Source organism: Mesoplodon mirus (assembly GCF_964341445.2).
Source record: "Mesoplodon mirus genome assembly, chromosome: X".
Taxonomy (NCBI): Eukaryota; Metazoa; Chordata; class Mammalia; order Artiodactyla; family Ziphiidae; genus Mesoplodon; species Mesoplodon mirus.
The window spans coordinates 140,460,693-140,484,411 of record NC_138981.1 but is presented as its reverse complement, the minus strand read 5'-3'; the positions used below and the strand labels follow the sequence as shown (position 1 = coordinate 140,484,411).

Sequence of the window (23,719 nt, the reverse complement as noted above, 5' to 3'; positions counted from 1 at the left end):
ACTTGCAACCAGAAGATTAGTAAGTTCTGAACATCTAGTGTACAGCACACTAATTGTAGTCAACAATACTGTATTATATACTTCAAAATTGCTAAGGCCACATTTTATATAACTCCATTTATATGAAATATCCAGAACAAGCAAATCTATACAGACAGAAAGGAGATTAATTGTTGCTTAGGTCTGCAGGTTGAGGGGAAGAGAGGAGTGACTGTAAATGGGTACAGAATTTCTTTTGGGGGTAATGAAAATGTTCTAAAATTGATTGTGGTCATAGTCATACAACTCTGTGGACATAGTAAAAACCATTGGACTGTATACTTTAAATGGGTAAATTGTATGGTATGTGAATTATATGTCAATAAAGCTGTTAAAAAAATCAAAGGGAGATGATTAGGAAGGTTTTTGCTACATTTTAAATTTGCTATTTATGTAATTCTAAACATAAATGTCATTTAAGAGGAGTTGATTAAAAAGGTTCATTTTCTGGAAACATGCATCTGCAATAAATACTATTGTAGCAGTTGGCTGCTTCCACTTTTAGGCAAAATAAATATATTTGGTGACCAAAAAAAGAGAAAAATATTAGTAGTTTTTCAACAGGTATATTGAAAGATATATTTAAGAGTTCTCTAGTCTGCATCTAGACCTATATTTAAAACTAAAATCAATGAAAGGAAATCACTTCAAATAACCAAGAGACACATATTAAGAAATATAAAAATGTTTCTGCCTTTTGATTATTAATCCCATTCCTGGGAACTAATCTCAACAAAATAAGAAGAATAGGCACAGAAACATTTATAACAGTACTGTTACTATAACACAAACTCTAAATCAGTGCTACCTAAGAGTGTTTGCTACTGCTCAACTAAGTCTCCAAGTATACTGTTCAGTCAAATTGACATTTTCATAGCAAGATGTTCTCAATGAAGGAAGCACAGCATTGACTTCTATTCTGGAGCAAGCTCCTTATCTGGTTGTAAAACAGCACTCTGAGTAATAATGCTCTAAAGACCCAAAGTGTCCAACATAAGGACATAATTGGTCACCTGTGATATAACTCAAAGAAATACTGTATGAGCATAAAGTAGACTAACAGCTAACAATCATTCAGCTCTTACTATGTGCCAGGGACTGTACACAGTGTTTTACATACATTACCTCTTTTATCCTGGTAACCTCAGGTTCTATTACCTCCTTTTTGCAGATTAAGGAATAAAGGTCAGAGAGGTTAGAGGACTGATCAAGGCCTAACAGCAGGTAGGAAGTGAAATCAGGACTCAAACTCAGGCATGTATGACTCCAAATCTTGATTACTCTATTATACTGCCTCCACAAAACTGAATATAAACTATGATTAACTATGTATACATGTAAGTAAAAACTTAAAGGAAAGAAAATGTAAATAAAACTTTAGGATGTTGAGACAAAGTAAACTTTTAAAATGTCTTTTCATAACTTTTAAGTGTTCTAATAATAAATGTAAAATTCAAACAGTAAAATCAAAATTATGATTAAATGGACATCTACGAAATGACGTCTCAGTTAAATATCTTGTAAAGCATTTATATACTAATTTTTGTTCAATTTTATATTAAGAATTTATTCTCTGCAAGACATTCCTCTTAGAAGATATATTTAAGAGTGGTTCTATAACTTGAGTATGCACTGGAATCCTCTGGAGGGCTTGTGAAAACACAGATTTCCCACTCCAAGAGTTTCTGATTCAGTAGGCTTGGGGTGGGGCCTGAAAATTTGCATTTGTAACAGGTTCCCAGGGGATGCTGATGCTGCTGGCCCAGGGACTACATCGTGAGAACTGGTGCTATTAAAAAATTAAAATCATCCTAAATCTAAATACCACTGTTATAATCGATTAAAAAATAAACAGCGCATTTCTCTGGATTATTTTAATGTGGTAAATAGGTTCTTGACAAAACACAGGCCAATGGAATTCATGCCGTAGTTCATTCTCTTGAAGAATACAACAGTTTTTTGGTCCAATTCTTTCTCAGCCAAGAGCTACAAACTTTCTAAGGAGGTCAAATAGTTATACTTTAAGTGCCTATACTGATGATAACAACTATCTGGGTATTTCCAGCCAAAACTGACTAAATTATTCTAAGTTGCTGAACTGTTTAAGGGTCCTAGTCTTTGCTTAGTCTTGCTAAGCAAGCTAACAAATTTAGAATGAATAGTCATAAGTGCTAAAAAGAAACCATCATACAGCAGGCAGTATCATAGGTAAGTAATATCCATATCTCAGCTGACAATTAGCTTCCAATATTAAGAATAAGGAAGTGCTCTTTCAGCCTCTCTAGAATGATTTGACCCCAATCAAGTAATCTATTATCATTTTTGCCCTCATGCATGCAGAGTATGCCATGAAACATACCTATGTTTCTGACCATGATTCCTTTAAGTTCATCCACTTGGGCTTGAGTCTCCATCACTTTATCTAGGCCCTTATTCTCGGAGTGATGCTTCTATAAAAGAATATGATTTAACTCATGATACCCAGACATTATTTACAATATGAAAACAAAAAGAGGAGGAATGACATTGAAGAATGCTATAAAACTGTCTTTATCTTTGGCACAAAAGATAGATGTCACTTCATTCAAAAATTGTTACCAAAAATATAGGCAAGCATAAAACTTGCTACCATATGAAATATAAGCATTATAGTATAAAAAGATCACCTTGTTTTAAATGAAATAAAGCTAAATGTATTATATCAAATATACATCTGAGACTCCTGGGGCAGAAGTAGGGTGTTATATAATCTGTGCTCAGACAAGGAAGAAAGGAGAAAAGACTGTAGTGGGGGCAGGGGGAACAGGACAGGGAAAGGGTACTCTAAATTTTTCCCCATTTCTTGGGTATGATGAGGTAGGGACTGGCCCAGCTTCTGAGCATCTGTTCTTGTATCTGTTGGGATCAGAGTATGCATCCTATTTTCATTGGCTTCTTATAGGATCTAGAAATGTAAGACACTGAAGATAGTATATATTTTGAAATTATTATCTATAGCAAACAATTGTGGACTGCTTAATACACAATATTCCAGTCACTTCACTGTGCTAAGTGCTTCAAATAGGGGATATTATTTAATCCATGCAAAAACTCTATGATGAAGATGCCATTATTATTATCTCCATTTATAGTCAAGGATCCTGGCACAGATTTGTTTAGAGGTTCACATACACATCTGGAGCTAAAGACAAACAAGCTAAATTGAAAGTTTTGCTGCCAGCTAACCCTATTTACCTTTTTCCTCCCTTGTGATGAGAACTCTTAGGATTTACTCTCAACAATTTTCATACATAACATAAAGCATTATTAATTATATTTATCATGTGGTCCACTATATCCCCAGTATTTATTTATCTTGTAACTGGAAGTTTGTACTTTTTGACTGCCTTCATCCAATTCCCCTCCCCATAATGCCACCTCTCTGATCTCTCTTTCTATGAGTTTGTTTTTAAAGTATAATTGACCTATAACACTATGTTAGTTCCTGTTACACAACATAGTGATTTGATATTTCTACACATTTCCAAATGATCACAACAATAAGTTTAGTTATGATATGTCAAAATTCAAAGATATTACATAGTTATGACTATATTCCCAACACAGCACCTTTCATACCTATGACTCATTTATACTGCAACTGGAAGTCTATAACTCTTAATCTCCTTCACCTATTCTTTCCTACCCCCAACATTCTCCCCTCGGGCAACCTATTTGTTCTCTGTATCTATAACTCTGTTAATGTTTGGTTAAGTTTGTTCATTTGTTTTGTTTTTTAGATTCCACATATAAGTGAAATCATACAGTGTTTGTCTTTCGCTGACTTATTTCACTTAGTATGATAGCCTCTAGATCCATCCATGTTGTTGCAAATGACAAGATTTCGTTCTTTTATATGGTTGAGTAATATTCCTGTGTGTGTGTGTGTGTGTGTGTGTGTGTGTGTGTGTGTGTATGCCACATCTTCTTTATCCATTTATCTCTTGATGGGCATTTAGGTTGCTTCTATATCTTGGCTGTTGTAAATAATGCTGTGATGAACACAGGGGTGTATGTACCTTTCCTAATTATTGTTTTTGTATTCTTCGGATAAATACCCAGGAGTGGAATTGCTGGATAATATAATAGTTCTATTTTTAACTTTTGGAGGAATCTCCATATTGTTTTCCATAGTGGCTGCACGAATTTACAATCCCATCAACAGTGCAGGAGGGTTCCCTTTGCTCCACATCCTCACCAACACTTGTTATTTGTTGCCTTTTTTGAAAACAGCCATTCTGACAAGTGTGAGGTAATATCTCATTGTGGTTTTGATTTGCATTTCCCTGACAATTAGTGATGTTGAGCATCTTTTCATGTGCCTGTTGGCCATCTGTATGTCTTCTTTGGAAAGACAGCTATTCAGCTCCTCTGCCCACTTTATAGTTGGTTTGTTTTTTAGATGTTGAAGTTCTATCAGTTCTTTGCACATTGTAGATATTAAGCCCTTATCTGATATACTGTTTGCAAATATCTTCTCCCATTCAGTAGGCAGCCTTTTCATTTTGTTGGTAGTTTCCTTCACTGTGCAAAAGCTTTTCAATTTGATAAAGTCCCATTTGTTTATTTTTGGTTTTGTTTCCCTTGCCTGAGACATATCCAAAAAAATATTATTAGTACCAATGTCAAAGAGCATACTGCCTATGTTTTCTTCTAGAAGTTTTATGGTTTCAGGTTTTATATTTAAGTCTTTAATCCATTTTGAATTTATTTTTGTGCATAGTGTGAGGAAGTAGTCCAGTTTGATTCTTTTGCATGTAGCTGTCCAGATTTACCACACCATTTGGTGAAGAGGGAAAAAGACAGCTTTTTCCCACTATATTCTTACCTCCTTTATCGTAGATTAATTGACCATATAAGCATGGGTTCATTTCTGGCCTCTCTGTTCTGTTCCATGGATCTATGTGTGTTTTTGTGAGAGTACCATGCTGTTTTGACTATTGTAGCTTTGTAGCATAGTTTGAAATCTGGGCGTGTAATACCTCAAGCTTTGTTCTTCTTTCTCAAGATTGTTTTGGCTATTCTGCAACTTTTGCGCCACCATACAAACTTTAGAATTATTTGTTATAGTTCTGTAAAAAATGTCATTGGTATTTTGATAGGTATTGCATTGAATCTGTAGATTGCCTTGGGTAATATGGTCATTTTTAACAATATGAATTCTTCAAATCCATGAGCACAGTATATCTTTTCATCCATGTCTTCTTCAATATTTTCATCAGGGTCTTATAGTTTTCAGAGTACACGTCTTTTACCTCCTTAGTTAGATGTATTCCTAAGTATTTTATTCTTTTTGATGTGATGGTAAGTTGGATTGGTTTTTAATTTCTCTTTCTGATAGTTTGTTGTTAGTGTATAGAAATGCAACAGGTTTCTATATATTAATTTTGTATCCTGCAATTTTACTGAATTTATTATTTCTAACAGTTTTTTTGGCAGTATCTTTAGGATTTTCTATATATAGTATCACATCATCTACAAAGAGTCACAGTTTTACTTTCGAATTTGGATTCCTTTTCTTTCTTTTTCATGTCTGATTACTGTGGTTAGGACTTCCAATACTATGTTGAATAAAAGTGGCAAGAGTGGGTGCCCTTGTCTTATTCCTGATCTTAGAGGGTTTCAGCTTTTCACCACTGAGTATGATGTTAACTGTGTGCCACTCCCTTCTGGCCTGCAGGGTTTCTGCTGCAAAGTCAGTTGATAGCCTTAAGGGAATTCCCTTGTATGTGACACTTTGCTTTTCCCTAGCTTCTTTTAATATTCTTTCTTTAATTTTTGCCATTTTAATTACAATGTCTTGGTGTGGTCCTCTTTGGATTGATCCTGTTTGGGACTCTCTGTGCTTCCTGGACCTAGATATCTGTTTCTTTCCCCAGGTTAAGGAAGTTTTCAGCTGTTATGTTTTCAAATATGTTCTCTGCCCCTTTTTCTCTCTCTTCTCCTTCTGGGACCCCTATTATGCAAACGTTAGTACATTTGATGTTGTTTTAGAGGTTTCTTAAACAGTCCTCATTTCTTTTTATTCTTTTTTCTGTTCCACCTCAGTGATTTCAACTACTCTGTCTTCCTGCTCACTGATCCGTTCCTCTGTATCATCTAATACACTGTTGATTCCCTCTAGTGTATTTACTTCAGTTATTGTATTCATCTTTGTTTGGTCATTGCTTACACTTTCTCTTTGTTAAAAAATTCTAACTTCTCACTCTGTTAATCCAATCATCTCCTGGGTTCTTTGATCATCTTTACAATCACTACCTTGAGCTCTTTATTTGGTAGATTGCTTATCTCCACTTAGCTCTCCTGGGATTTTATCTTGTTTCTTCGTTTGTAACATGTTCCTCTGTGCCTTCATTTTTCCTAATTTCCTTTTTTTATTTCTATGTATTTTGTAAGTTGATTACATTTTCCGACCTTGAAGAAGTTGGCCTTTTCTAGGAGACGTCCTACGAGTCCCAGCAGTGCACTTCCCTCTGGTCACCAGAGCTGTATGCTATAGGGATACCTCCTACATGGGCTGTGTGGATCCTTCTGTTGTGGCTGGCTGACTACTGTGGATAATCTGGTAGGCATGGCTGGCCCCCAGTCTGGTTGGTTGCCAGATCCTGCCTTGTGTGGAGGCTGTCAGCCGCTGGTGGGCAGGGCCAGGTCACAAGGCAGCTGGCTGTAGAGGTCCAGGGGATCCTGGGGTCTCTGGTTGCAGGGCCCTGGAGGTCCCGGAGCTGGTGTTGGCCTGCTGATGGGCAGAGCTAGTTTCTGAGATGGCTGGCTGTGGAGTGTGGGGTGTCCCGAAGTTGGTGTTGGTCTGCTGGTGGGCAGGGCCAGTGCCCAGCAGGTCCTAGGGCTAGTGCAGGCACACTGCTATTCAGGGCCAGGTCCTGGGCCCTTTGTTGGGCAGAGCCAGGTCCTGGAGTAGCTGTAGGCTCAGGGGTTCTTAAGGCAACCAGCCTGCTGGTGGGTGAAGGTGTGTCCCTGCCTGGCTAGTTGCTTGGCTTGAGGTGTCCCAGTACTGATGCAGATAGGCTGGTGGGCAGGGCCAGGTCCTGGCATTAATACACTAGAGGGAAGATTCTAAAATGGTGCTTGCAAGCTCCATTAGTAAAGGATGGTAGAAAAAGCTCCCAAAAAAGGCTGCCACCAGTGTCTATGTCCCCAGAGTGAGCTCCAGGTGCCTCCTGCCTCTCCAGGAGACTCTCCAAGATCAGCAGTGGGTCTGATCCAGGCTCCTTTAAAATTACTGCTTCTGCCCTGGTTTCCAGAGCATGTGAGTTTTTTTTGTTTTGTTTTTTTGTTTTGCAGTACGCGGGCCTCTCACTGTTGTGGCCTCTCCCATTGTGAAGCACAGGCTCCGGACGCGCAGGCTCAGCGGCCATGGCTCACGGGCCCAGCCGCTCCATGACATGTGGGATCCTCCCAGACCGGGGCACGAACCCATGTCCCCTGCATCAGCAGGCGGACTCTCAACCACTGTGCCACCAGGGAAGCCCAGCATGTGAGATTTTATACACGCCCTTTTAAGAGTAGAGTCTATTTCCCACAGCCCTCTGGCACTCCTGAAATTAAGTCCCACTGGTCTTCGAAGCCAAATGTTCTGGGGGCTCATCTTCCCAATGGAGGACCCCAGGGCTGGGGAGCCTCATGTTGGGCTTGGACACCTCACTCCTTGGGGAGAACCTCTGCAATTGTAATTATCCATTTGTGGGTTACCCACCCAGAGGTATGGATCTTGATTATACTGTGTCTCTGCCCCTCTGTCTTACTGTGGTTCCTTCTTTATATCTTCAGTTGTATAAGATCTTTTCTACTAGTCTTCTATTCTTTCTCATCAATAGTTGCTCTGTAAACAGTTGTAATTTTGGAGTGCCCATGGAAGGAGGTGAGCTCAGGGTCTTCCTACTCCACCATCTTGGCCACCAACCTGACCCTATTTACTTTCAAATGGGCACTAGTATATATTTTGCTGATGATGTTTTACATAGCTTCACATATATGAATGTTTCCTAGTGGAAGTATGAAACAAACCAACTGATTGAATAATAAAGATTTTAACTATTTAAAGGAACTTCATCCCTACAGGATGCATATTTAGAAGTGTAATCCTCAAAAAGGGTATTAAAAAGGAGAAGTGTAAAGGATCGTATTCAATTACAGTAAGTCTCTTTTTCTCATTCACAACACCATCATAGATAAAACTTATGTCTTTGCACTCAAATAGTTTCATGGATAAAAGGTAACTAAGCATTTTTTAAGGTCTCCACATCCTTAGTCATCAGGGAAATGCAAATTAAGACCACAATGAGATATCATTATACACCCACAAGGACGAATTACATTAAAAAGACAGACCATAACAAGTGTTGGCAAGTATGCAGAAACACTGCAAGTGCTAGTGGGAATATAAATGGTACAACCACTTTGGAAAAAAAGTTTGACAATTCATTATAAAATTAAACATCATTCACCATATGACCCAGCAATTCCATTCCTAAGTATTTACCAAAGAGAAATAAAAACACGTCTGCACAAAGATTTGTACATGGATGTTCATAACAGCTTTGTTTGTGATAGCTGAAAACTGGAAGTAACTCAAATATCCTGCAACAGGTGAACGGAGAAACAAATTGTGGTATATGCATACAATACTACTCAGCAAAAAAGGAAACTACTGATTTATACAACATGGATGAATATCAAAAAGCTTACACTGACAAAACAAGGAAGACACAGAAGAGTATATAATGTATGATTCCATTTATAGGAAATTCTAGAAAAGATAAAACTAATTTATGGTGACAGAAAATAGAGCAGTGGTTGCCTCAGGCAGAGTGACGGGGAGGGAACTGACTGCAAAGGGATATGAGGAATCCTTTAGGGTCATGGAGATGTTTTGTACCTTGAAAAGGGTGGTATTTCACGGGTGTATACATATGTACAACTTTACTGAGCGGATAATTAAGTATTCATACAGATGAACAGACTTTCAAATGACTGACTGAGCTGTTCAAAAATTAAATCTGCCTCATGGGAGGGTAGAGGTTAATGTATAGGTTAAGAGGCCATTTGGCATGTTGAGTGGATTTACACATTAAATGGGTAGTTGAAGTAGATGATCTTTAATCTCTTCCCCAACCCTGAGATACTCTGACCACCATTTATAGAGAATATCACCAATTATTCACTTTCCATCCTAAAATGGCCCCTGTATATATATTTTTAATCAGGGAAGTTTTACTATCTTGGCATATAATAACACAATCAGAAAAACACACTGCAGGTCAGAGTCCCCTATATTCACGGTGCTTTAAGGTAATAAAGAAGATATGAATCAAATACTATATCCTGAGAAAGATCTTACCAGCTGTGCAGCCAAGACACTTGAGAACTCACTATTCATGGCATATGGGAGCGCTGTTTGTGCTCTTGAACCATACGTAGTCTGGAACCTCTTTTTTATCTCATTCAGAAAATTAAAGGCTCGGGAACGCTCAAAATCCTGAAAGGAGATCAACACAGAGTTTACATTACAGTAAACAAAGATGATATGGATGATTAACAACAACCAGAAGAACAGCTAACATTTACTAAGCAATGATTCTATGAGGAGGAACTGACCTCATTTTACTGATAAAGAAACAAAAGCTCTGAAAAGGTAACTAATTTGCCAAAGGTGAAACAACTAGTAAATGAAAGAGCTGAGAGTCTAATCCAAATATGTTTGATTACTGCCAACTAAGATAACAGTACCTAGGTTAGCTTCTTGAGAGCAGGAATTGGGTTTTACTCCATCTATGTCTTTCACAGAATCTATTAGAAAGTCCAGCACAAGAAGATGCTTAAGAAATCCATAATAATAGTACAGTCTTTCACATACAAAGATAACACTATTGACATAAAGTTTGAATTGATTTTTTCAATAGTGGTGGTACTCTTATCTAGTCCCAGTCAAAAAGTGTGTGTGTGTGTGTGTGTGTGTATAACATATATACAAAAAGATAATTATAGCTCAAGAAATATAAGACTCAACTCTGACCATCCCAAATTTAGTGATATTTCTCGCCTACTCCAAGCACTTTCACATCAGTCATTTCAGATATAGCTGTATTTTTAAAATAATTTTAGAAAATACTGTGAAATCAGGAAATATAAATCATTGTGATGATCACTGTGGTTGACGCTCATCTCCATTTCACCTAAGATGATTAGTCTAAGCCAAGGGTTCTTAAAGTGGGGTCAATGGTCCAAATTCAAGGAGCTGATGTACTTGGATAGAAAACAAAAAATCTCATCATTATTTTCACCAATCTTTAACTCAAATTTCAATTGTGAATGTAGTAACAAACCGGAGAAGTATTTAACAGTACCTGTGACCTTGTCACCAAGAGAAGTCTTTTTTTCATATACCATCAGTTATAAACATCTCTCAAAATATTATTTATACCCATCACATCAAAATAATTTTTATTTATTAGACCCATGAGTAGAATTTGTTATTTAATGAATTCATAAAGAAGCATATATATTACTATATCAGTATTTAAAATATTTTGAATACTGTATTTCAATATAATTGGTTTTGTTTATAATCACACATTTAAAAAAATTCTGGGAGGGGCCCATGAGTGCCAAAGGGGTCTGTGACACAATAAACGTAAGAACTCTGACCTATGGCAATCATGCCAATTCCATGCCTCTTGTCAGTGATCAATTTAGAAATAAATACGTAACCTAGTCCTAGCCAATAAGTCATGAAAAGAAGTCCACTTTGAAAGCACGGGGAGGGTAGTGTGTGCATCTGGGAAGTTTCCTCATTCATACAGTAAGAGACTTGAGAAGACATAGTCCGTCTTTTTTGGACACAAATAAAGAAGCATGTGGCTCCATGCAACCATAAGGGGAATGTGTCCAGGAAGAAGCTGACACTAGGATTGCAGAGAGGAGAAAGGACCTTGATGACCACCATTAAGTTATTGAGCATTTTCCATCTAGAAGCTACAAATACTCAAAAACAACCTACCAATGTGAACTACAGGTTTACAAAGCTGATCATAATGTATTGTGATTTTGTTTTCCCAAAGTCCACATACATTAAAAAAAATTCACTATTGATTGGAGGAGTGAAATAATCTATTTACTATTTCAGATAAATAAATTTTGAGAGGGTCTGATACCAAAGAATCATAATTATGAACACCAATTCTCACTACACAATAGAATAAATGTAGAAATTACAAGAGGTTAAGCTAAAACTCTACAAAAGCAAGCTTATTTGCATATACCCAGATATCAACTTTTCTTTTCATTTGCTGCTCTATATGATAAATACAAAGTATAGGAAAAAAATTTCCAGCTATAGACAGTTATATTCACATCACCTTTACCCACCACAGATACAGATAATTAAGAACTGGCTCTATTAACATTACACATACTTAAATAGCAACATGTCTTCAAGTTACTTACATCATCAGTGATACAAAGATATACAATCCTGTCTTGGCAGATGTAATGAAACAAATAACTGTAGAATAAAAGATATAAAACTTACTGTGGTTATGAGTAATATCTCTTTCACTTCTATCTATGCATAAGAAATTTTAGTACTGCCAACATGACCGTATTATTTAGAGATACTGTCTATTCTCCCTCTCCCCTATATACATGTTCCTCTGAAGTCAAACTGATAGAAATAAATAAGAAATTAAAACAAGCTACATAGTGCAGTGTTATGCACATTACCCATTAAAATAATATCTACAAAAGCATAATTGGACTTTTTTTTTTTTGGCTGTGCCACGTGCCTTGCAGGATCTTAGTTCCCCAACCAGGGATTGAGCCTGGGCCCTGGCAGTGAAAGCGCCAAGTGCTAACCACTGGACCGCCAGGGAATTCCCAGATACTTAAGGTTTGAACAAGAGATGACATCTGAGGGACAGGTAATTAAGAATAACCCCTAAATGGGCCGTACAGTGTTCTTTGCCTTCTCCTAAGATCTCATAGCAAACACTTTTTCTACCGAATACTCAACAGTAACATTTATTTGGCATCTACTTTGAACCAGTTACTGGGCTAGGTGCTGAGGATACAAATAAGCAAAAACGTCAGTCCCTGCCTTTACAGAGATGAAAGTGCAGGCAATTGTGGAACAACATAGTAAGCAGGATGATAAGGAGTTAAGGGCAGTACATGGTGCTGTGGGGACATAGAGGAGACACCTAACAGAGTTTGTCAAAGGGTAACAGGAAGACATCCTGGAGCAAGTGATGTCTGAGCTGAGACCTGAAGACTAAGTAAGAGATGGCAAAAAGAACAAGCAAGAGTGTTCCAGAGTGAGAGACCAATAAGCTTAAAGGCTTTGAGATAAAAGAGCAAATACTGGGTTTAAAAGTAAAATTAGTTAATATGACTAGAGCAGTTGTCCCCAACCTTTTTGGCACCAGGGACCGGTTTCGTGGAAGACAATTTTTCCACAGGCAGGGAAGGGGTGATGGTTCAGGCAGTCAGGCGAGTGACTGGGGGGATGGTTCAGGTGGTAATGAATGTGAGCGAGCAATGGTTCAAGCAGTAATGCGAGTGATGGGAGTGATGGGGGGCAACAGATGATGCTTTGCTCGGTCACACGCCACTCACCTCCTGCTGTGTGGCCCGGTTCCTAACAGGCCTTGGACCACCACCGGTCCGCAGCCTGGGGCTTGAGGACCCCTGGACTAGAGTATAGAATGTACGGAAAAAATAAACTGCTTGCACAAATGAGGTTGTAAGTAAGCAAATACCGTGCTGTATAAGACTTTCAAACCTCACTATGCATTATCCTAAGGACAATGAACAAGCATCAAAGGGTTTTAGCCTGGGAGTGTGATCAGATTTGCCATATAAAAGGATGCTTTGGCTAAAGTGTGGAGAACTGACCAAAAGGAGGACCAGACAGAAGACTACTGAAGTAGAACAGTGAGAGAAACAAACTAAACTACTATGGGCAGTGAAGAAGAAGGGACTGAGAAGAAATAATAGAACTTGATGACTGGCTACTGGGGGTGAGGCAGAGGGATAAGTCTATTTTGCTTCCCAGATTTCTACCCTGGGCAAGTAGACAGACAAGAATACTTGTTGAATTGTATTATTAATGTTCACATAGAGGCTTGATATGAATTACAAGGAGGTATGGGAACTCAGGCAAAATGTCTTCCTCCAGCACTGAAATTGTTCACATCAACTCCACCAATGATTTCCACACTGCATATCCAGTGGCTCTCTGACACATTTGATAGTGCTGATCACTTCCTTCCTCTAGAAAGTGTTTTCTCTCCACTAGATTTCTTGACACCAGGCTTGCCTAGTTTATAAGATAGTCTCTTTTGCTCTCTGTTGATGTCTTGCAGCATCCTCAGCCCCCTGCTTTTCTCACACACACTCCCTGGAGGGTGGCATCCACTCTCTTGTTTTGCTGTCAATATCTGTTTTCAGCTACTACAATTATAATGATTCCCAAATCTAAATCTGACCTATCTCCCGAGCTCCAGGCCTGCATACGCTACTGTCTACTAGACATGTCCAACAGGAGTACCATAGACAACTTAAACACTACAGGTGCAAAAATGAAAGTCATAATTTTCCCCACAAAATTTGTTTCTCCTAAACCACACTTGGGAGGACGTTGGTGCAAAGACCACAGAAGGTAATGAGATATGGTCCTTGTCATCAAGGAGCCTATAGTCAGAGGACAGAGACAAAAAATAAAGATAGCAATTATAACACTGCGTCATAAGTGCTACAATATGAATAAACACAGGATGCTATGGAGACACACAAAAAGGGGGCACCTGGCCCAATCTTGGAGTTCAGGGGTTTCCAGAAGAGGAAACGTATAAGCTCAGGAAGACAAACTCAGATTTTTAAAAAGTAATAGCTATTGCAAAGGCTAGGAAGAGAGAAAGAACCCAACACTGAAATGCACATAGCTGAGTATGGTTGGAGAACAAAACTGAGTGCTCAAGTAATGAGAGATAAGGACAGAGAAGGGAGCAGGGGCAGATCTTGAAGAATCTTTCAAGTAGTGTTAAGGAACTTTACCCTGAGTACCTGCTGAAGGAAGGGACATGATCAGAACTGCCCTTTAATCAGAAGGATTAAAGTGACAATTAAGAAAGTATTTCATTTGGAACCTGTAAAATGAGCAAAAGTTTACCGGGGGCCTAGGAAGGGAAGGACATTCCAAGACACAAAGTCATGAAAAAAATATACCAAAGCTTGAAATAACATAGATAGGTCAGGTAATGACAAAGATTTCTATAGAGATAAGGATAGAAAAGTCAGGAATAGACAAAATTGTGAAAGCTGAGTTTCGGCTTTATTCTAAAAGCAATGGGCTTTAAGCAAGAAAGTATAATCATGGGAATGTGAAATACAGATTTAAGGAGGGATCAACTAGAAGCAGAAAAACCAGCTAGGAGGAGGTTACTAGAAATGAGAAACAATGAATGCCTGAACAAACACTATGACAAGTGAGGACAGAGGAGATTGAAATACCTCCTGTAGGAGAATGGCAAGGATTTGGTTAAGAAGTCAAATATGATTCTGAAGCTTTAGGCTCAGCCAACTGAATGACTGGTGATGCTATTAAAGAAAGAAAGAAATAGCAAGAGGAAGGTCAGATTTCAGGGAGAAATGATTTTCATACAGTAAAATGTACTTTTTTCTGTTGGTGTACAGTAATAAAAGATATTTTTGATTGGGATGATGGAACATGATTATAGGAAAGAAACTAAGGCAGAAGGTTAAAAAGAAAAGACAACTCAGTGATAGAGACTTACTCCAAAGGATACCGGGTAGGACTGGGTCAGGATGCAGGTGGAAAGACACAGCAGATGGATAACATCACTTTCTTGCACTATAACCACATTTTCGTTGGATTACATAGTCTAGCTTCCCTTGTAGCTAGATATGGCTAGTGACTAAGTTCTGCCTGATAAAATATGAGTGGAAGAAACATGCCCTACTTCCCAGCCTTGCCTCTACAAAGATGACATGTGCTTTCCTTGAGCATTTTCCTGGGAACTGACTAGAAACACGATCGTTGAGCCCAATAAATTTTTGAAGAAACCCTAAAGCCATACTCACAAGAAACTGAGGTCATTTAACCCAGAGGTAACTTCTTAGCCCCTAAACTACACCAGGAAGTAACAGAATACAAAACCTATACAGTTCCCAAAGATGACACACTAACACCCATTCTGGATGTGGCCACAGAGGATAATGGACCAGGAAGAGCCTCCTGGAGAAGAAAGGGAGAAAAGATGAAGAATTTCTTCCAAGAAAGCAGAACCACTAACCACTCCCAGGTCAGAATAGGAGTCTCTGAAATTGCTGTGGAGTAGTTATTTGAATACTGCTAAGAAGCAGTGACATCTATGTGTTTCTTGTTCTTCCCTTTTCTAAATCGAGGTTTACAACTTCCACTTAGTGATGCTGTTCTTATTCCACCAATGTCTATTGGGTTGGTCTGGTGAAACAGGGAGATCATATGACTTGTCTTTTAGTTTGTTGTTAATGGGCCACAGGAGCCACTCCTGGGCATGATGGAGAGGACTGTGTATCACTCGGACTGCCTGGACCTGGAGCTGGACACAGCGATCAGATGAGTCTTTGGGGCCACCTCCTGCAGAGAGGAGGTATGCTCTAAGTTTGGGAAGAAGAGTACATCCTAATATTTTGGTGGCCTAGAAGAGTAGACTGGAAGACTGTATGTTGTCTACTGATGTCCTATAACTTCCTCCAGAGTAACAGAGTTTTAGCTGAGCATATGGCTGCACAGCTAGAGATGACAAATTCTAGTCTCCATTCCAGCTAGGTTAGCTACATAACTATGCAGTGAACAATAAACTGTCAGGCCACTTCTGGGCTTTGCCTTTAAAAATACTGGGCAAGCACAGGGAAGTAACAAGAACTGAAGAAGCTGCCTTGGCCAGAGTTGGAAGGCACTAATTAAAAAATGGCAGAGCCACCCCACCAGTCCTGAAGCACTCATCTCTGGGCTATCTCATAAATTAATACTGTATTTTGGGGTCTCTCTCTTACAGCAGCTTAGACTAGATCCTAAATTATACAAGGAGTTGGCCCTGGAAACCAATAAGGACGTCCTTCTGAGACAGGGTCTAAGGAAATTAGGATGAGTTAGGTAACAAAAGATAGTTAAGTACTGAGGAGGAAGGTTGAGGCACTTTTTATGATTACTAAGATTTCCCCACTATGCCCCTCCAATTCATTCTCCAACCAGCCACGACAGTGATCTTTCTAAAGCAAAAGCTTACCACGTCACACACCAGCTGAAAACTTTCAATGCCTTCCCATTGCCCATACGGCAAAGTACAACCCCTTAACATGGTCTATGAGGCTCTACAGGACTTCTCTTCTGTCGGTCTCTCTAGCTTTATTTTCACCATGTTGGGCACCAGTCACAGACAACCACCTGCAGTTCGCTAAATATGCCTCCATACTTCTCTACCAGCTGTTCCTTCTACCTGGAATACCATCCCCCTGTCCACTAGCTTCTACCCTCTACTGTGATTACCTATGGATATGACTGTCTCCTTCATTAAACTATAACCTCCATGAGGGCAAATACTGAGTGATTTCTTGTATCCCCAGCACCAAGCAAAGCGTCTGGCGATAGTCAAGTGCTCAGTAAATATTTACAGACAGAATGAAAGAAAAAAATATTCTTTATCTTAACTACATCAAGTTTCACATGTACTAGAGCTCTATAGCAGAGTCACTTTTACATCTAACATTTCCATATCTTTCTTTAAAATATTAATATCACTTTGATGAAAGAATAAAATAATTTTTAGTTAAATTTAAAATTAATAGAACCAGACATTTTCTAAACTGGTAAAGATTATTGTTCTGTCAGCTTATTCAAATTATCTACTGAGAAGCTTGCTTTTCTAGTTTTCTACTGTTCTGATTATAATAATATAATTCACTTCTTTCACCCACTACCCACACAGAGCAGAACTCACTTGCCGTGTGAGTACGTTAGCTTGTTATTTTCAGAAGGTATCTTAGCCAGAATCTGCTCTGTCACCTCCAGGAAGTTGCCTCCACACCAAGCATGTTTGGCAAGGATAGTGGTTCCCCTGGCAACAACAGCGAAAAGAATGGCCATGGCTTCGATCTATCAAAAGGAAAAAAGACACATAAGACTTAGAATATTTCTTTGACATAATCTTTCAAAAGTAACTTACTATCATTACCAACATCCATCTGGAGACAGTATTGACCAAGGCACTGTAACATTAAACAGAACAGACTTAACAACAGACTTAACAAAGTCAGTCTTCTACGAGCTTATAATCTAAACCACACTGATATGCATTCATATTTAGAGAAAAACCAAATGCATACACATAATATATTTTTATGTGTGTGTGTATATACAATGTAATGTATATGTGATACATGCACACACACACGTACATTACACTGATAGGTTGCATTTACAAATTACACAGCACAAACTGTTATCATCCTCTGAAAAGCAATGACCATAGACGGCAAAGGGACATAAAAATGTCTTCATCCTTTAATAAAGTAATCCCATCCTGAAAATTTATCCTAGGGAAATAGTTCAACAGCAGTTAGATTCTATATTCACAAATATACCTATTAACAATAATAATAGCCCATATTTATTAAGCACTTACTATGTGCCAGGCACCATTTTAAACACTTAATTTAATCCTTATGTCAATGAAATTAATACACTATCATGATACTTACATTAAAATGAGGAAAATGAAGTATAAATGACTTAAATAATTTGTCCAGAATTACAGAGCTAATAAGTGGTAAAAGATGGGATTTAAACCCAGGCAGTATGGTTCTAGAACACACAATATTATCCCTATACTATATTCTGCCTGTCCTATGAAGGCATTATCCATCACAGAAATAAACTGAAAATAACCCGAATCTTCTGCAAGAGAGTAATGGTTCTATAAATTATGGTAAGATCCTTTATAAACAAAATATTTCTAAAACAACACAGAATGAGTTAAAGATTACACAGTAATACCTCAGAGGTATTGCAAGTTCAGTTCCAAACCACCGCAATAAAGCAAATAACACAATAAAACAAGTAACGTGAATTTTTTGGTTTCCCAGTGCATATAAAAGTTATGTTTACAATATGCTGTAGTCTATTAAGTGTGCAATAGCATTATATCTTAAAAAAACACAATGTACATGTCTTAATTTTAAAAAACTTAATTGCTAAAAAATGCTAACCATCATCTGAGCCTTCAGAGAGTCATAGCAGTAACACCAGAGATCACTGATCACAGATCACCATAACAAACATACTGAAAAAGTTTGAAATATTGCAAGAATTATTAAAATGTGACACAGAGACATGAAGTATGCAAAATACTGTTGGAAAAATGGCACTGACAGACTTGTTCAATGCAGGGTTGCTACAAACCTTTGATTTGTTAAAAACACAAAAACAACAACAAAAAACCCCAGCAATATCCGTGAAGCACAATAAAGCAAAGTGCAATAAGAAGAGGTATGCCTGTATTTTCCTCATGTTTATGAATTTGTACTATTTTTTTCCCCACAGAACAGCCTGGTTTCTCTTATTTAATGGCAAGAACTTATAAGAGAGATGAACAAACATCTTCCTATTCTTCAACTAACTCTTCAACCTAATGTTATTTGTTAACATGTTCAGTTTCATCCAGTAAGCCAGAGTCATCTTGGGTGGCAAAGTGAGAGTCACTTATTAAAAATTCAAATCCTTGGTATCATTCCCTGAAATTCTGATTCAGTAGGCCTGAGGTGGGACCCTAGAATATATACTTAAGAGCCAAGCCTGTCTGGATGCAGGTGATTCACATGAACACGTTTTGTGAAACACAGCAACTAAAAAATGCTTGAGGTCAGGGAATCCACTGATTCCCTCTTGGAATGTCTTTGGTATGAAGGACAGCATACAGAACAGAAATGCTCATGTGTCTCTTAAGCTGAACTCCTCTTGGGGTCTCTTCATTGCACTCTGTAAATGAAGGTGTTTCCCAGGGTTGTGTCCTCAGCCATCTTCTTTCTGGATTTCTCCAAACACATATGTAGTAGCATGTTATAATTTCCAAATGACTTTCTCATACATTATATCCCTTGAACATAAAAGCCTCAACTGACCATGTAACATGATCCAGGTACTGCTCCATCTCTTAAAATTATCATCTACACACTATCTCTGCTTCTCTATCTTCTTTTAATTCTTCTCTTCTATAATCTGGCTTTTCCCCTCAACACTCCACAAAACCATGCTTGTCAAGATCACCAACAGCCTCTACATTACAAACTTCTGTGGTCATTTCTCTATTCTCACCTTACTTGATGTCTCAGAAATAGTCAACACAGCTGAATAACCCTCCTTCTGGGAACACTCCTAAATGTCTGGCTGTTCCTTCTGTCTTCTTGCTGAATCCTTCTCCTCTAGCTGACCTCTAAATGTTGACTTTCCATGGGGATCGGTTCTGCACTCTCTTATCCTAGATGAGCTCATCTAGACCTGCCATTTTAAACATGCTTTATTTGCCAAAGATACATTGCATACATAAAAAAATCAAAGGCACAACCAAAGTTGAGTGAAAAACCAAAGACAAAATACAAGGCATACCAAATAGTTGAGGGAAAGGTAGATGAATAATAGAGATCCACAAAGAAGATGGAAGAGGACCAACCAGGAAAGCGAAAGGAAAGCCAGAAGAGTGTGGTGGCCTTGAAGCCAGAAAGAAACCTTGAAGAAGGAACAAGTGTCACCTCCCAGCTCTGTTCACTGATACACAGTATTAAGACTATAAAACAGTCACTGAAATTATTTATAAGGAAGGAGGTCATTGGTAAGGGTGAAAGAGACATGCAGTGGAGTGGGAAAAAAAAACACAAAGAGAAACAGAGATGAGAAATCATATGGCCCCTGAGACAAAGAAATGAAAAGGTAACAGCCTCAGTCCTTTAGCAGTTTCAAGAAGAAAACTGAGTTTAGCAACAATACAAAAAGATCTAGTGTGCTAGCGGACCATAAGTTCGCTATGAAGTGTTATGATGTAATTGCTTAAAATGCTTATGTAATCTTAAATTACATTAAGAAACAGGGTGTCTTGATCTCTTTAAGTACTATTGCCATTATACTCTGTGCTATTTAGAACACATGTGTAATACTGAGTTCAATTCTAGGTATAGTATTCTAAGACTGGACAGAAGGGCAAAGTATGGTGAGAGACCTGGAGATTGTATCACTTGAAGAATGGCTAGAGGAACTAGAAATATTACACATGAAAAAGACAGCAATCTTCAAGTTTATATAAAGTATAGTCACCTAGAAGAGGGAGGACATTATTTGGAATATAACCAGGAACAGTGAATATAAGTTATAAGGATAGCTACGTAAGTTATGCATAGCAGTGTTTTACTCAATAAAAGCAGTCCTCAATTTTAAAAATAGCTATTAAACATTGGGTATATAGCAACAGAAACTTTACTTTCCTCTCAGATGTCACTAATAAACATTTCTTGAGGGGACCTTCAAGATGGCACAGGAGTAAGACGTGAAAATCACCTTCCTCCCCACAAATATATCAAAAATACATCTACATGTGGAACAACTCCTACAGAACACCTACTGAACACTGGCAGAAGACCTCAGACTTCCCAAAAGGCAAGAAACTCCCCACGTAGCTGGGTAGGGCAAAAGAAAAAGGAAAAACAGAGACAAAAGAATAGGGACGGGACCTGCACCTCTGGGAGGGAGCTGTGAAGGAGGAAAAGTTTCCACACCCTAGGAAGCCCCCTTCACTGGTGGAGATGGGGGGAGGGCGGGGGGGGCAAGCTTCAGAGCCACGGAGGAGAGCGCAGCAACAGGGGTGCAGAGGGCGAAGCGGAGAGATTCCTACACAGAGGATCGGTGCTGACCAGCCTCACCAGCGTGAGACGCTTGTCTGCTCACCCACTGGGGTGGGTGGGGGCTGGGAGCTGACTGGACCTGCCTAAGAGGCAAGAGACTACTGTTTTGGGGTGTTCAAGGAGAGGGGATTCAGAGTACCGCCTAAACAAGCTCCAGAGATGGGCACAAGCCATGGCTATCAGCTTGGACACCAGAGACGGGCATGAGACGCTAAGGCTGCTGCTGCAGCCACCAATAAGCCTGTGTACAAGCACAGGTCACTATCCACACCTCACCTCCCAGGAACCTGTGCAGCCCACCACTGCCAGGGTCCCGAGATCCAGGGACAACTCCCCTGGGAGAACACATGGTGAGCCTCAGGCTGTTGCAACGTCATACTGGCCTCTGCCGCCGCAGGCTTGCCCCACATTCCGTACCCCTCCCTCCCCCCACTGGCCTGAGTGAGCCACAGCCCCCTAATCAGCTGCTGCTTTAACCCTGTCCTGTCTAGGCAAGAACATATGCCTGAGGACGACCTACATGCAGAGGCAGGGCCAAACCCAAAGCTGAACCCCAGGAGCTGTGCGAACAAAGAAGAGGAAGGGAAATTTCTCCCAGCAGCCTCAGGAGCAGCGGATTAAATCTCCACAATCAACTCAATGTACCCTGTATCTGTGGAATACCTGAACAGAAAATGAATCATCCCAAAGTTGAGGCGGTGGACTTTGGGAGTAACTGACTTGGGGTCTGCTGTCTGGAACTGATTTCAGATTTTTATGTTTATCTTAGTATAGTTTTTAGCACTTATTATCATTAGTGGATTTGTTTATTGGTTTGGTTGCTCTCTTCTTTTTTTCATTATTACTTTTTTATCTTAATTATTTAAAAAAAATTATTATTCTTTTTTTCTCTTTTTTCTTCTGAGCTGTGTAGCTGACAGGGTCTTGGTATCCTGGCCTGGTGTCAGGCCTGAGCCTCTGAGATGGGACACCCGAGTTCAGGACACTGGACCACCAGAGACCTCCCGGCCCCATGTAATATCAATCAGCGAGAGCTCTCCTAGGGATCTCTGTCTCAACGCTAAGACCCAGCTCCACCCAATGGCCGGCAAGCTCCAGTGCTAGACATCCCATGCCAAACAACCAGCAAGACAGGAACACAACCCCACCCATTAGCAGAGAGGCTGCCTAAAGTCATACTAAGTTCACAGACACCCCATAACACACCACCAGTTGCATCCTGCCCACCAGAATGACAAGATCCAGCCCCGCCCACCAGAACACAGGCACCAGTCCCTTCCACGAGGAAGCCTACACAACCCACTGAACCAACCTTAACCACTGAGGGCAGACACCAAAAACAACGGAAACTACAAACCTGCAGCCTGCAAAAAGGAGACCCCAAACATAGCACGTTAAGTGAAATGAGAAGACAGAGAAATATGCAGCAGATAAAGGAGCAAGGTAAAAACCCACCAGCCCAAACAAATGAAGAGGAAATAGGCAGTCTACCTGAAAAAGAATTCAGAGTATGAGAGTAAAGATCCAAAATCTTGAAAACAGAATGGAGAAAATACAAGATATTTAACAAGGGCCTAGAAGAACTAAAAAGCAAACAAACAATGATGAACAACAAAATAAATGAAATATAAAATTCTCTAGAAGGAATCAATAGAAGAAAAACAGAGGCAGAAAAACAGATAAGTGACCTGGAAGATAAAATAGTGGAAATAACTACTGCAGAGCAGAATAAAGAAAAAAGAATTAAAAGAATAGAGAACAGTCTCAGAGACCGCTGGGACAACATTAACCACACCAAGACTCAAATTATATGGTTCCCCAGAAGGAGAAGAGAAAAAGAAAGGGGCTGAGAAAATATTTGAAGAGATTATAGTTGAAAACTTCCCTAACATGGGAAAGGAAATAGTCAGTCAAGACCAGGAAGCGCAGAGTCCCATACAGGATAAATCCAAGGAGAAACACACCAAGACACATATTAATCAAACTATCAAAAATTAAATACAAAGAAAAAATATTAAAAGCTGCAAGGAAAAAGCAACAAATAACACACAAGGGAATCCCCATAAGGTTAACAGCTGATCTTTCAGCAGAAACTCTGCAAGCCAGAGGGAGTGGCAGGACATATTTAAAGTGATGAAAGGGAAAAAACTACAACCAAGATTACTCTACCCAGCAAGGATCTCATTCAGATTCTACAGAGAAATCAAAAGCTTTACAGACACGCAAAAGTTAAGAGAATCCAGTACCACCAAACCAACTTTACAACAAATGCTACAGGAACTTCTCTAGGCAGGAAACACAAGAGAAGGAAAAGACTTACGAAAACAAACCCAAAACAATTAAGAAAATGGTAATAGGAACATACGGATCGATAATTATCTTAAATGTAAATAGATTAAATGCTTCAACCAAAAGACATACACTGGCTGAAATTATACAAAAACAAGACCCGTATATATGCTGTCTACAAGAGACCCACTTCAGACCTAGGGACACATACAGACTGAAAGTGAGGGGATGGAAAAAGATATTCCATGCAAATGGAAATCAAAAGAAAGCTGAAGTACCAATTCTCATATCAGACAAAATAGACTTTAAAATAAAGACTAAAACAGGAGAAAAAAAAGACACTACATAATGATCAAAGGATCAAACCAAGAAAAAAATATAACAATTG

General features: G+C 38.9%; 1 protein-coding gene across 2 annotated transcripts in view; it reads right to left on the bottom strand.

The window, feature by feature from the left end:
* The window catches only part of VAMP7 (vesicle associated membrane protein 7), an 88,361-nt gene that overhangs the window by 56,297 nt on the left and 8,345 nt on the right, over positions 1 to 23,719 (bottom strand). For both annotated transcript variants that reach the window (XM_082610283.1, XM_082610282.1), the window contains exons 2-5: positions 17,094 to 17,248; positions 11,539 to 11,596; positions 9,434 to 9,571; positions 2,399 to 2,489 (exon numbers count right to left, since the gene is read on the bottom strand). In XM_082610283.1, coding sequence (XP_082466409.1) covers positions 2,399 to 2,489; positions 9,434 to 9,571; positions 11,539 to 11,596; positions 17,094 to 17,239 — 433 coding nt within the window. In that variant the 5' untranslated portion in view covers positions 17,240 to 17,248. The remainder of the gene's footprint in view (positions 1 to 2,398; positions 2,490 to 9,433; positions 9,572 to 11,538; positions 11,597 to 17,093; positions 17,249 to 23,719) is intronic.